Raw genomic sequence first — 12024 nt, 5'->3', positions numbered from 1 at the left:
CATCGCGGTCCCAGTGCAGCGGTCTAAAGCAGCGCCAAATATCAAAAGAAAAAGAGTTCCCATTACTACAGCCCTCCTCAATCTACTGCTGCCCAATCCTGGCCAGGTACGCCTCCCACCCAGCCTTCTTGTACCTCTCGCCCTGATCCCTCACCTTGGCAAAAGCCGCCTTCTTATCCGCCTTGCCCTCTTCAGTCATCAGGGCACCGTAGATACCCCTACCAACAATAATGACGTCGCAGCCGCTCTCGCGAATCACCTGATCCGGGGTCCTGTACTGCTGGCCCAGTCCGTCGCCTTTGACATCCAGACCGACACCAGGGGTGAGGATGAGCAGGTCGCGGTCCGTGTTAGGACCGTCCTTCTCGTCGACGCGCGACATGGCGATGAAGCCGCACACGAAGCCGGTGGAGTCCGACTTGGCTTGGTCGACGCAGGCCTGGGTGTAGGAGCCTTTGGTCAAAGCGCCGGCGGAGCTCATTTCGGCCAGGAGCAGGAGACCGCGGCCAAGAGGTTGGCCGACTTTGGCGAGACCGGTGATGACGCTGGGACCGGGCACAAGGTGTGCGTTGGTGATGTGCGACCACGAGGCGATCTTGTGGACGCCGGCAGAGTATTGCAGGCTTGCCGTGTTGCCTGCAAGAAGATCGCAATAAACAATCCAAAAGATTTGTCAGTCTTCTATGCTTCTGGCGTCCGCAGCACTTGACGTTTGAGCGTTTCTACGTACCAATATCAGCGAACTTTCGATCTTCAAAGATCAAAAAGTCATGCTTCTCACTGAGCTGCGTCAGCTGATGCACCAGGTCCATGTCGAAATCTTCTACAATGTCGATGTGCGTCTTGACAAGGCACACGTTCGGACCGACGGCATCGCACACATCGAGCAGGTCCTGCTTGTTGGTCACGTCGACCGAGACGCACAGGTTGGTCTGCTTGCGCTCGATGCATTCGAGCAGAGCTTTGGCGGCCGGGTTGGGCTGCTTGGCTGCACGCGCAGCGTACGTTTGAAGTGTGATGCTCGACATGTTGGTGTTGGAGACCGGGAGTTGAGGGCCGACAGCGATGATCGACAAAGGGAGGCAAGATGGAAGCACTCGAAACCACCGTGTTCAAAGGTGTGAGTCTGCAGGTACAGAGAGAGTGCAAAAGTTGTTATCGCACGGTATCGATAAAAAAAAAGGTGCAACTCACGTGAAGCGGAAGAAAATGGAGAGGAGAGCGAGGCAGAGGCAGAACAGCTCAAGAAGAAAGAAAAAAAGCTCGAGCTCGAGATTGGATCCAGCTTTGACACTGCTGCCGCTGCCATCTCTCGTCATCATCGAAACAGATCATCACGATCACCACCACTTGTTCTTCACCGTCTGGTTCCCAAGGGCAGCCTTGAATACCTGCCTTACAACCATGGCAGCCAACACCGCCGCGACGGCGCCCACCCAGTTCTCCAAGCTTCTGCGTCAAGCGCGCATTTCAAGCTTCGACCCTGCCGTGCCCCAAGTCTACACCGCTCCGCCCGCCTACGCCGCCCGAGGCGAATGGGGCATGAAGCGCCCGCTCCCCTCCTCTTCCGCTTCGATCTTCGGCTCCTCCTCCGGTTCCGCCGCTTATCCTGGCGCACTGCGCTACGTCGAAGTCTCGCATCTCGACACCGCCGAGGGACAAACCGCCTGGAAAGAGCGTGAAAAGGAGACGTTGTTCGTCAAGCGATGGGCCGAAGCGGATGCGAAGCTTCATGTGGCAAAGCCCGAGTCTGGTGGCCATACCTACACTGATCCTGGAAGTTACGGCCCTCGACCCGCGACCAGTTTCCTCAAGTCGACCGAGCGCTATTTCCCATCAGACATCCCGGGGCCGATCGAACTGACACCGGAAGAGGAAGCACGCGAAGACGCCAAGGAGCGAGAAGCACGACTGTACAACAACCGATGGCGAAGCATCATGAAACACCATGCTGCACGTGGTGCCGCCGACCCCGCCTACAAGGGTCTCGACTTCATGGGCGAACAATCCACCTCTCGGGCATTCGGCTTTGACGCCGACAAGTTCACCACCCGTGCTCGCATGATGACCAACTACAACGCGCTCTCGGAGCAGGAGTTCGAAAAGTTTGTCGAAAAAATCCGATCCGAGAGGGGGACGTGGAAGAAGTTGTTCAGCAGCAAGGAAAAGGGTCGCTTGCTCGGGCTGATCCGCAAGCGACAGGAAAAGGAGTACGACGCAGCGGTGCGTGCGCAGGAAGACGCCGAGAGGCGCGGGGCGACAAAAGAGCCTCTGCCCGAGATCAACCCAGAAGCGGAACTGGACAAAATGTCGCTCGCCGAGATCGACATGCTCGAGCAGTCGCGCGACGTCGACGCTACACGCGACGCCTTCCGCATGCTCGAAGACAAGACGCTGCGTCAATCGTCCAAGCCCGAATCCGAGGCGCTACCGGGCCTGTCGCAGCCGACCACCATCCACCCGCACGCTGGCTTGCAGTACTCGCAACCGGACCCGATCTACACTAGCATGCTCGCCGAGCCCGTCCCAGGCCGCGTGGTGCACGAAGTCTCCTCGCGCAGCGACCGTGATCTTCGCAAGTATACAAAGATCGCTGACGGCCGCTCGGTGCTCGTCGGCGGACACGTGAGCTACCTCCACGCACCCCTGCGTGCCCAGGCACCACCGACGATCGACTGGAGTCGCCAGGAGCCCAAGCGGGGCACAGCGCTCTTCCGCATCGTCGACGCCTACCGCACGTCCAGCTTGACGCTGGGCAGTGGTATGCACAAGGACATGCTCGCGCCGCGCAACGATCTCGGCTACTTGCGCTCCAACGTGGAACTCGTCAAGCAGGACGCGCAGGGCCAGCCGGTCAACAGGGTCGCCCCCATCGGAAGCGCGCAGTACGTTGGGCAGACGGTGCAGGACCCTAACAAGCCCGTCCGCCGTGCGCTGGGCGGCGCACCCTTGCCTGCTGGTGGTGACAGGTCCCGTGGTCTTTCTGCGTTCAACGGCCTGTACACCGGTGCAGAGCGACGCAAGAACGACAACCAGAAACAGCGTCGTCTCGGTCGCCCTCTACAGCAGAACGGTGCCAAGCAGTCAACGAACGGCAGCGACCGTGCAGCTGCCAAAGACTCGACAAAGAAGATGTTCGACAATCTTGATTCGCTCGTCAACCAGTCGAACAACTAGATCCAACCCCACTTCTTTACATGTATTGTTAGACAAAAATCGAGACAATTTACTGAAACTCCTCGTTCCGCTTGATCGTCTGTCGGTCCCGCCAGCTTCCACAATGACCTCAAACTGTTCCTATCACTGCATCCGCAGCTCGCCTCTTCCTCAGATGGCATCTCCTCTCCTCTTGCCACACACCATACTCACGACGGTCAAGCTTCGGTCACCGGTAATCAAACAACGCTACAGATAGGGCTGATGTTGGGTGTTGGGTGCTTCGATCGAAACAAAACCATGATCAGATTCAAGGCCTGCGACGACTCAAACTTGCGCGAAAAATTTGGCAAGAAAAAAAAAAAAGGACTGGGACAAGAATATGAGAAGAGATAGAGAAAGGCAGCTGAAGTCTGTATGCGACTTTTTTTGGTAGGAGTGAAAGTCAACCGAATCGACAAGGGAAGAATATCTACAAGGGGAACAAAGGTGTAAAGAACGCTGGGTAGGAATAAGGAACATCAACTCGACGTCGCCAGAGGCCCAAACATGCCGCCGTGTTGAAACAGCGCACGCGAGCCGTTCAACAACGCCGAAGGCATGAGCGGTCCGCTGTGGCTCTTGCTGGATTCACTCAAAGGGCTAAAGTCCTTGCCAGGCCCGCCAGCCACAACAAAGTCGGAGCTGGACCGCAGCAGGGTCGCCGACGGGTTCTCAATCGCCAGGCTGGCGCGCAATATATGACCAGGCCGTTGGACGTTGTCCTCGTGCCTGACCAGCTTTTGCCCAGCAGCGGGGGCAGAGCGACAGTGCTGTTGGTCAGCGGCGGCGTCGTCCATGGCGAGCGAGCCGACGCGATGATGCGACCTGCTCCACATGTCCATGGGCGAGGCGGCCTTGGCGTGCTCAACGTCATGAGTCACCTCGTCGTCATCCAGCTGCAACGCAGGAATGGCGTCAAAGTGGCTCAAAGCTTCGTCGAGGACGAGGAGCAGGCGCTTGGACGAGTCCGAGTCACGGTGCATGCCACGGCTCGAACGCTTCTCCTCCCAAGACTGCAAACGGTTGAGGAACCCGATCCAAGTCTCGTCAGGCACGTTGACTTCGTAGTTGCACTTCTTCAGAAACCACGCCTCGGTCTGGTTGAGCTCGGCTAGCGGAATGCCGGTGACCTCGTTCCACGTCTTGTTGAGGAATGTGTTGTCGTCCAGATGCTTGTTGGCGATCATCATTCCCAACGTGAACAGCTTGAAAGGTGCCGCAGACGTTGGCTGCGCAAACAGTTCGAGCACGACAGGGTCGATCGAGCCGTCTGGCAGCTGCACCAAGACGAGAAGGCGCAGCGCATTCAAGATTCCGAGCAAAAAGGCAGGAGGCGAGAGCAGGGTCTGCGCAAGCACTTGATGGACAAACCTTCTGAACGCTGGGCTGGGTTCGTTGGCGTAAGACGTGACGATGCTCGTGAATGAGTCTCGGCCGCCCGATCGTCCCTGGCTATGGCTGGGGCTGGACTTGGCAGTGGCAGTGGGCAAAGTCTCGCTCAACGAAACAAGAATGTGATCGTTGTTGCTCCAGCGCCAATCTGGCGAAACGAGACGTAGCACGGCAAGCACGTTGTCGCGCATCCTTCCGGACCACTTGGACGTGGCTAGCTTGGGCGAGGTCTTGGACGAGTTGCGTCGAGCACGGATGGCCGGCTCGGATCGCGAGCCATCGAGCGACATGCCGAGGCCAGCAGCACGGAGCGGGCTGCGGGCTGTCTCGACCGAGTGAGCTGAGACAGTGGAACTGAGGGCGGGGCTCTCGTGGGCGAGCGAGGCGGGCGTGCCTGGTTCGGAGCTGCTTGCGGTGCTGGCGCCCGAACTGTGACCCGTTGCGGCCTCGGAGTGTCCAGAGCCCTGACGGGTGCGTTTGGCCGGCGATGCATCTCGACGTGCTCGCTCAGCGCCGACTGCCATCCGGTGCAAGTCGTGCTGGGATGAGGCATGCTCGCTGCCAAAAGTGAAGGAGTGAGCCTGTGGACGCAGCTGCGGCATGCGGTCGGGACCAAACGGCGAACGGAATGCATTCCAATCGCCCGAGGATGGAGAAGTAGGGGGAACAGGACGATCCAGTACGGTGGACTGCCAAGGCGAGATGTCGGGCGTATTGAGCGAAGGCGTGGACGAGGAAGAGGGCATCGAGGCAACGGCGGGTGACATGGCTTCGTCGCAGTCCTCATCCATGGCCTCGTCGGCGGTCTCGTGGGCCTCGATGAGAAGGTCAGGATCGAAAAGCGCGGTGCAAGCATTCCAGATGAGCTGAGCGCCGATCGCGGCGATAGGCAACGCAGACTTTTCCAAAGAGCCGGGTGAGCATGGGGCAGGCACAGCGGCTTGATCCGCTGCCGCTTCCGCTGGCGCGCGCTCCTGTTCCTCAGCAACGGGGGCGGTAAGATCGTCTGGCACGTCGTGGCGCGCCTCAGCTTGCGACTGCGACTGCCAGTGAGTCGGCTCGGGATGGTCGCGAGCCTCGTCCGCGCGGTGATGCCAAACTTCCTGGTGATCTGTACGGAGGTGGCTGTAGCTGTGCACTGGAACCTCCCTGTGATGAGCGGCAAAGTCATGCAGGCGATCCTGCGATCTAGCAGCGTGCGGACGATGATCGGAATAGTCGTGACGCAAGCGACTGGTAGCGGCCAGATCGGGGTAACCGGACTGGTTGTGTCGGTCGTCAGTGTGCTGAGAATAGCGTGGCGCATGGTTCCAACCGTGCATGCGAGAAGCCGTTGAATTTTGGTGCGATGCCCAGGCAGCAGCATTGTGGAAGCTTGCATCGTCCGAGAGGCGTTGGGAAGTCTGCACGGCATGGTTCGCGTACATCTGCTCGTGCTGCGGCAAGTAGCCTACGGAACCTCGATGGGCGGCAGGAGCGTGATTCCAACCTGACCAGTCGTGAGATGCGTTCGAAAGACCCTCTGCGCGATGCGAGCTCGACGAAGCCCAGCCGTCGTGGTAGCGACGCTGTCGGTCAACACGGCCATCGTGTTCGGCGGGGATGGCGGGCGGATAGGGATGAGAAGGTTGGGTGTAATGCTGTTGTTGTGGGTATTGATGAGGGCGAGAATGGTGGTGATGGTGCTGCTGCTGCTGCTGCTGTTGGGGATATGCAACCGAGCCAGGGTTTTGTCCGTAGGCAGACTGGTACATAGAGGCGCCACTCTGCCTCTCGTGCGCCTTGGCAAGGTGGTGCTGCACCAAAAGCTGGTGCTCGAGTTGCTGATGGGTTCGAGGCTGCTGGTACGGCTGCGGGACACCGAGTGTCTGTGTGTACCAAGGGATAGCACCATGCGTTTGAGGGTATCCAGCCGGAGCGTAGCCCATCATGTGGTGGCGAGCAGCTCGCGCTGCGGCAGCGGTGAGCCTGGGGGCCTGAGGAGCTTGCCAGGCGTGGTGCTGCTCCACGGCGCCACTCATAGACGGGTGAGCCATGTCGGTGTAGGATTGATGGTGATACATCTGAGCCTGTGCCGAGGGGTCGACGAAGGGGTAGCCAGCTGGCGGCACTGCAGCCAGCGGGTGGGCTTGCTCGTGATGAGTATAGGGATTCATGGCATACCCACCGTCCGGGTGGCCAAAAGCGGCGGTGGCGGGTTGCCCGTCGTGGTAAAAGGACATGGTGGAACGGAGCAGCTGGTGCGGACACGCCGGCGAAAGAACCGAAGTGAACGCTTTTGAGGTTGTAGGACCGGGCGCTAGCTGGGGTCGGCGAGCGTCGGTCTTACAAAGTCGTAGAAGAGGCGGTCCTTTACTTTGCTGTGCAAAAGAGTCGAAGAATGATTAACGCGATCGAACACGGAAGCCGGGAAGATGAGATGAAGGTCAAAGCCTGATAGATGTCGGTTAGAGAAGACTGCGACGCCAAGACACGTGGCCGACAACGAACGGGGACGAAGAGGTTGAAGAGAGGGGAGAAAGGGCAGTGAAACCAAGAGAGCAGCACAATGAAGGCGTCCCTAAGCCCGAGGTGATGCGAACGAAGATCACCTAGAAGCGAGAATGACAGCCATAGAGTCGTTGAGAGAGTCAAGGTGTCGAGACTGGAAGGTCGGAAGCGAAACCAGGATCACAAGACGAAGTCGACGATGAATGACGGGTGGGAGGTGTCAATCGAAGCGGATCGCAACGTTGAGGGTCGTAACAATGTCGAAGCGGTGCCGAAGCTTGCGACCGAAGTGGCAGCGTAAGTTTCTTAGCCAACACTCCGTGTGTTGCCAGTTTGACCCGAAGTGGCCGAATCAAACAAACGGGAACACGGCTGAAAGTGTGGCTGGCGAAGCGACGAGGAGATGTCCAACAGAAGCAGCGGCAAGAGCAGCAATGTCAAGAGACAAAGAACGCTAAGCCAAGGCCAAAGAGGACTGGTCGAAAAGCCGTCTTCTTCTCTTGCACGCGCACACAGCACCACAGGGTTCGAGATAGAGCTTCCTCGAACGACCGCAGCGGGTGGATTGCGACAGAGAGCGGATGAGCCTGCTCAGGACAAGGGAGAAAAATCCCACCACCAAGAACAGATGCCCAACACTGGAAGATGAACCAAGCGAAGAAAAGACGGGGGTCGGAGAAAGGTAGGGGAGGATGGTGACGAGAAGGTAAGAGAGGAGTAGCCGCCGCAGTTGCAGTTGCAATCCGTAGCAGCACAACGCAACGCAAGTTTAGACTCGCACTCTCTCTCTCTCTCTCTCTCTCTCACTCACGGTCACACTCACCAACCCTCGCAACCCTTCCCCAAGTTAACAGCTCAAGCAAATACAGCGAAGAGCCGGCTGGAAGGAAGGGCTGCCTCTGCCTCACTGCTATTCAAAAGTCAATCAGTCAGCTGAGCCCCACTCGGGCACTGGCTGAGTTCCAGTTTTGGCTCAGGTCAAGATGATGCAACACAGCCAATGACTTCGTTCCAGAGTCTGCGGAGCGAGGGCACACGCAGCCATTTTCCCTAATTACGATGAGTCGACTGGTTGCCGCTCACCCGTCGTCACTCTGCCTCGCTGGTCAATTTTTTTTCTTCAACCGAATAAGAGTTCGAACTTGGCGTTTGAAATAGTGAGAATCCATTTGAATGAACATTTTCTTGGACTTCAAACGTCCATTACAGAAATGATCAAAGGAAAGCAGAATTCGATTGTGCAAATTGAACGCCTCGTCACTGTTTACAAAACTTGGAGCAGCCAGTGCCGCAGGGTGTCTCGAGTGGGCAGCCCCTGTTGTCCGTCTAAAGGGTGTGTGCCATGCTTGCTTGTTCAGCTTGCCGCTGATACCGATGGTGTTCGGGGTTGTCGGTCTGTAAGCAAAGATCGAGGAGTTAAGAGCGATAGTTCACTACGAGGTGCGACTCAGCCAACGTGTTCATGAAAGACAAGTCGAGCTTTGATCGTAGCCAGAGCGGGAATAAGTGAGAGGCGAAGCAGGCCTGTGGAGATCGCGCAAATTGACCATATTTAGACTCAGCGTATCTGCTGTAGTCGGAAGAGCGCTCGGCGCGGTCCCTGAAATGCTGCTATGGCCCAATCATTTTTCAAACGCAAAACAAGAAATCATCAGCCGTAGCGCGCCTACTCTGGCTAAGGCGATCCCGAACAGCCATGGCGTCTGACCGGTTGCGAGATGGTACATCTTTGAGGAGCTGCGCATCAACGACGTTGCCATGAAGTACGGAGGATCCGACAGGCACGGAACCTGGCGACGACGGGCTTCAACACCGAGCTATCATAAGCATCTCTTGTGCAGTCCTGTTCCAGTCGACTGGCTGAGAAGCAGTAGAACTAGATTCAACGCTGCAGGGTGCAGTGCAAGGAGCGCGAGAGCACATGGCCTAAAAATGGAGAAAAGGGGCTGGGGATCCAAAGTCTTACATTTGGTTTGATGGTAAAATTCAGAATCATCTTGAGGGTGTATGACACTTGGCGCCAAGGATTGCCTCTGGTTGCTTTGCCCGGCCAAAGCACAAGCTGCTGTGTTGCTAGATCACCCGAACGTGGTCTAGCCGACGCCGGACTTGCGTGTGCAATCTTGAGTGGGATCTGAACCCGACTTTCTGACGGCCAATCATACGCCCAATGAAAGCTGTGAGGATCCGACATTTCACATTTCAAAGCAGTCACAAGGTTCAAGAATTGATGTCAGAAGTTTCAAGGGTCCGTTTGCATTGTTTGCAATGCTTGCAATGCTTGGAGTAGGCTGGTGACTGCAAAAGGGGTTGGTTGCTTCTGGTGAAAGCTTCCGTTTTTCTTTTTTTGGATGTCTCGAGGGTGGCTTGGATCGGCAAGGCTAAACACGAGAGGCTAACGGGCCATCATACGCCGTTATTGCAGATCGCAAACCTGCATTTGGCTCGAAGATCGCCCTGGGTCACCACCGCCCCCCGTCGTCGCTGCCAAGCCAAGGGAAGAGCCGGTCCCAATTTTCTTTTTGCAATGGTCAAGTGCGCTACAGCAGCTGCGACTTGCCCCGCCTTTTTCTATGTTCCTGTTTGTAACCTGCCTAGAGCGTTTGCGTGCTATGCTCTGCTCCCCTTGACCACTCTCGATGCCATCTTCACCAACTCCATCATCTCGCTGATCATCCATTCATCCATCCTGATTCTCCTCCCACACCTGATCATCGGAGGCTCATGATCGCATCCGCCTAGTTTCCCCCTTGATTACACGCCGCCGCATTCAATCCGCTTTCGTCATGGTCATTCAACCCACCCTGATGCCACGCGCCACCGCGCTTTGGGAGCGACAAGACGACCCGTTCAGCCTCCCCGGCATCTTCGACGGTCCCAGCAACACCGACTCGGTCGTTTCTTCTTCCACGCCCAGTTCTACACGCTCGAGCACCTCGTCGACAACCAGCCGCCGTACTTCCACAACTTGTAAGTCTTGCACGCGGCTGCCGCCATCCTGACAGGCTCAAGCTCAAGCATCCAGGTGCAGATCTGATACTTGTGCCTTCTTCCTCTCCCTTATTTCCATTATGTGGACCAAATTGCGATACTGACCTCTTCAGCCACATCCACATCCAATGGTCTTCCTTCTCCAATAGCTTCTACACCCACCACCTCGTTCACCCCCTCGACGACGTCCACATCATCTACGTCATCCACCACTTCGTCCTCCACCTCGAGCACTCCCACCTCTACCTCGACGACCTCTTCCGCCTCCTCCACCGTCATCACCACCTCCTCACCCTCGACGCTCGTCACCACTTCCAACCTTGTCTCGGGCACCAGCACCTCTCCAGTCGTCAAAACTATTGTCGTCACCCCCGTCGTCACCGCCACGTCCTCGCCCAACAGAGCTGATGCCAACCGCTCCAGCGTCAATGGAGGACTCATTGGCGGTGTTGTGGGCGGTGTCGTCGGTGGCCTTGCGCTGCTGGCCTTGCTGATCGCCCTCTGCGTCATGGCAAGCAGGCGCAAGTCGCGCACCGGTCACGCCTACTTCCTTTGCTTTGGCGAGCGTCCTTCGCATAACAAGGGCGGCGATCTTGGTCACAGCGGTGGTGCCTGGCCTACTTTTGATGCTCAGAACGACCACGCTCCCTTCAGCTACGCCACCGGTGCTGCCGGTGCCGCTGGCGCAGGTGTTGCTGGCGTCGGTGCCGCCGCTGGTTCTCGCAGCCGCCGTCATCGCCGCGAGCAGACGAATGCAACTCTGCCTGCTGAATTCGCAAACGAGGAGGACCCGGAGCGATACGGCTACACGGGCTCGTCGGCTGCCCACGGTGCCTCGTACCAAGACTACCAGGGATACGATGCTTACAACGCATACGGCGCCAATGCTTATCCCGACATGCAGGAGCGTCCAGCACGCAACGGTGCCAGCGCCCTCGCCGCCGGTGCAGCTGCTGGTGGTGCTGGTACCTATCTCTACAACAACGCAAGCCCGGGTAACAATCACAAGAGACGCTCTTCTGCGGGTCATCCCTCGTACGGCGCTTCTCACGACGGATACGCCAACATGTCGCCCCAACCCACGACTGCTACAGAGACTGCCCCTGCTCCTTGGTCTCTGCCCATGATGGGCTGGCAAGATACTCACGGTCCTTACTCGGTCGCTGGCGTTGGCCAGAACCTCGCTGGTACCGGCGCCGGTCCGCAGGCTCAGTTCATGGTCTCGCCCTCGGAAGCCAATGCGGCTGCCGCTGCTCGAGCTCCGCAGCCATCTGCTCCCCAGACGCGCTCGCCCGGGCCAGATTACAGCCACTTCGATCCACCCGAGGTTCGTGATGCTCGAGCACGCGAAGCTGCCGCTGTTGCCTTGGGCCGTGGAAACTCCTCCACTTCCAACAACCATGGCAACTCGGCCATGCCTACTTCTCCTCGCAGGCAGAGCCGACGTCTCTCGCCCAACCACGGCAGCCCCGTTAGTGACCACGTTGGCTTGGTCGGTGGCATGGGTCCGCCTGCTTACGTGGATGCGCAGGACGCGCTTGAGGAGGTCGACGAACACCCGCGTCGACTGCATCTCACTAATGCTGAGCCCGACGTGACGGATGACGACAGCTCCAGAGGCGGTCCCAACCGTCGTCCTGCTCACAACCATAATCACAAGGATCCTCCTCCGTCCTCGACCTATCGACGCAATTAATACGCCGCCCTGATTCACACGGACTATGCCAAGGAAACATTCCCATGACCGGCTTGTGTTTCGGCTTGCCTTGTTCCGATCTTTCTAACTTTCGGTTTCTATCCCAACACTGTCTTTTCCGAGCTTCTTTTTGATTGCTCCTTGTATCTTTGCCTCGAGACGATCTTCACGCCAGAGTGGCAGCCGTCGATGGTAGCCCTTTGTCCGTTGATTTCTGGACTCTAGAAGGTTGACATTGTATTTTCGATCTTCTCACT

General features: G+C 57.7%; 4 protein-coding genes across 4 annotated transcripts; 2 read left to right on the top strand and 2 right to left on the bottom strand.

Moving 5' to 3' along the window:
• Positions 1–82: 82 nt before the first annotated feature.
• Positions 83–1028, bottom strand: EX895_001665 (uncharacterized protein; the record flags this gene model as incomplete). Its single annotated transcript, XM_029882264.1, has 2 exons — positions 83–636; positions 731–1028. 2 exons carry the CDS (start codon positions 1026–1028, stop codon positions 83–85), a joined length of 852 nt encoding a protein of 283 aa, XP_029741119.1.
• Positions 1029–1404: 376 nt separating this feature from the next.
• Positions 1405–3177, top strand: EX895_001664 (uncharacterized protein; the record flags this gene model as incomplete). The annotated part of the gene is made up of 1 exon (XM_029882263.1): positions 1405–3177. The coding sequence occupies one exon, from the start codon at positions 1405–1407 to the stop codon at positions 3175–3177; it is 1773 nt and encodes a 590-aa protein (XP_029741118.1).
• Positions 3178–3677: 500 nt separating this feature from the next.
• On the bottom strand, positions 3678–6812 carry EX895_001663 (uncharacterized protein; the record flags this gene model as incomplete). Its single annotated transcript, XM_029882262.1, has 1 exon — positions 3678–6812. One exon carries the CDS (start codon positions 6810–6812, stop codon positions 3678–3680), a length of 3135 nt encoding a protein of 1044 aa, XP_029741117.1.
• Positions 6813–9866: 3054 nt separating this feature from the next.
• Positions 9867–11767, top strand: EX895_001662 (uncharacterized protein; the record flags this gene model as incomplete). Its single annotated transcript, XM_029882261.1, has 2 exons — positions 9867–10050; positions 10221–11767. 2 exons carry the CDS (start codon positions 9867–9869, stop codon positions 11765–11767), a joined length of 1731 nt encoding a protein of 576 aa, XP_029741116.1.
• Between the last annotated feature and the right edge of the window lie 257 nt (positions 11768–12024).

The sequence above is a fragment of the Sporisorium graminicola genome, chromosome SGRAM_12, assembly GCF_005498985.1.
Source record: "Sporisorium graminicola strain CBS 10092 chromosome SGRAM_12, whole genome shotgun sequence".
Taxonomy (NCBI): domain Eukaryota; kingdom Fungi; phylum Basidiomycota; class Ustilaginomycetes; order Ustilaginales; family Ustilaginaceae; genus Sporisorium; species Sporisorium graminicola.
This window is presented reverse-complemented; position numbering and strand designations above follow the sequence as displayed.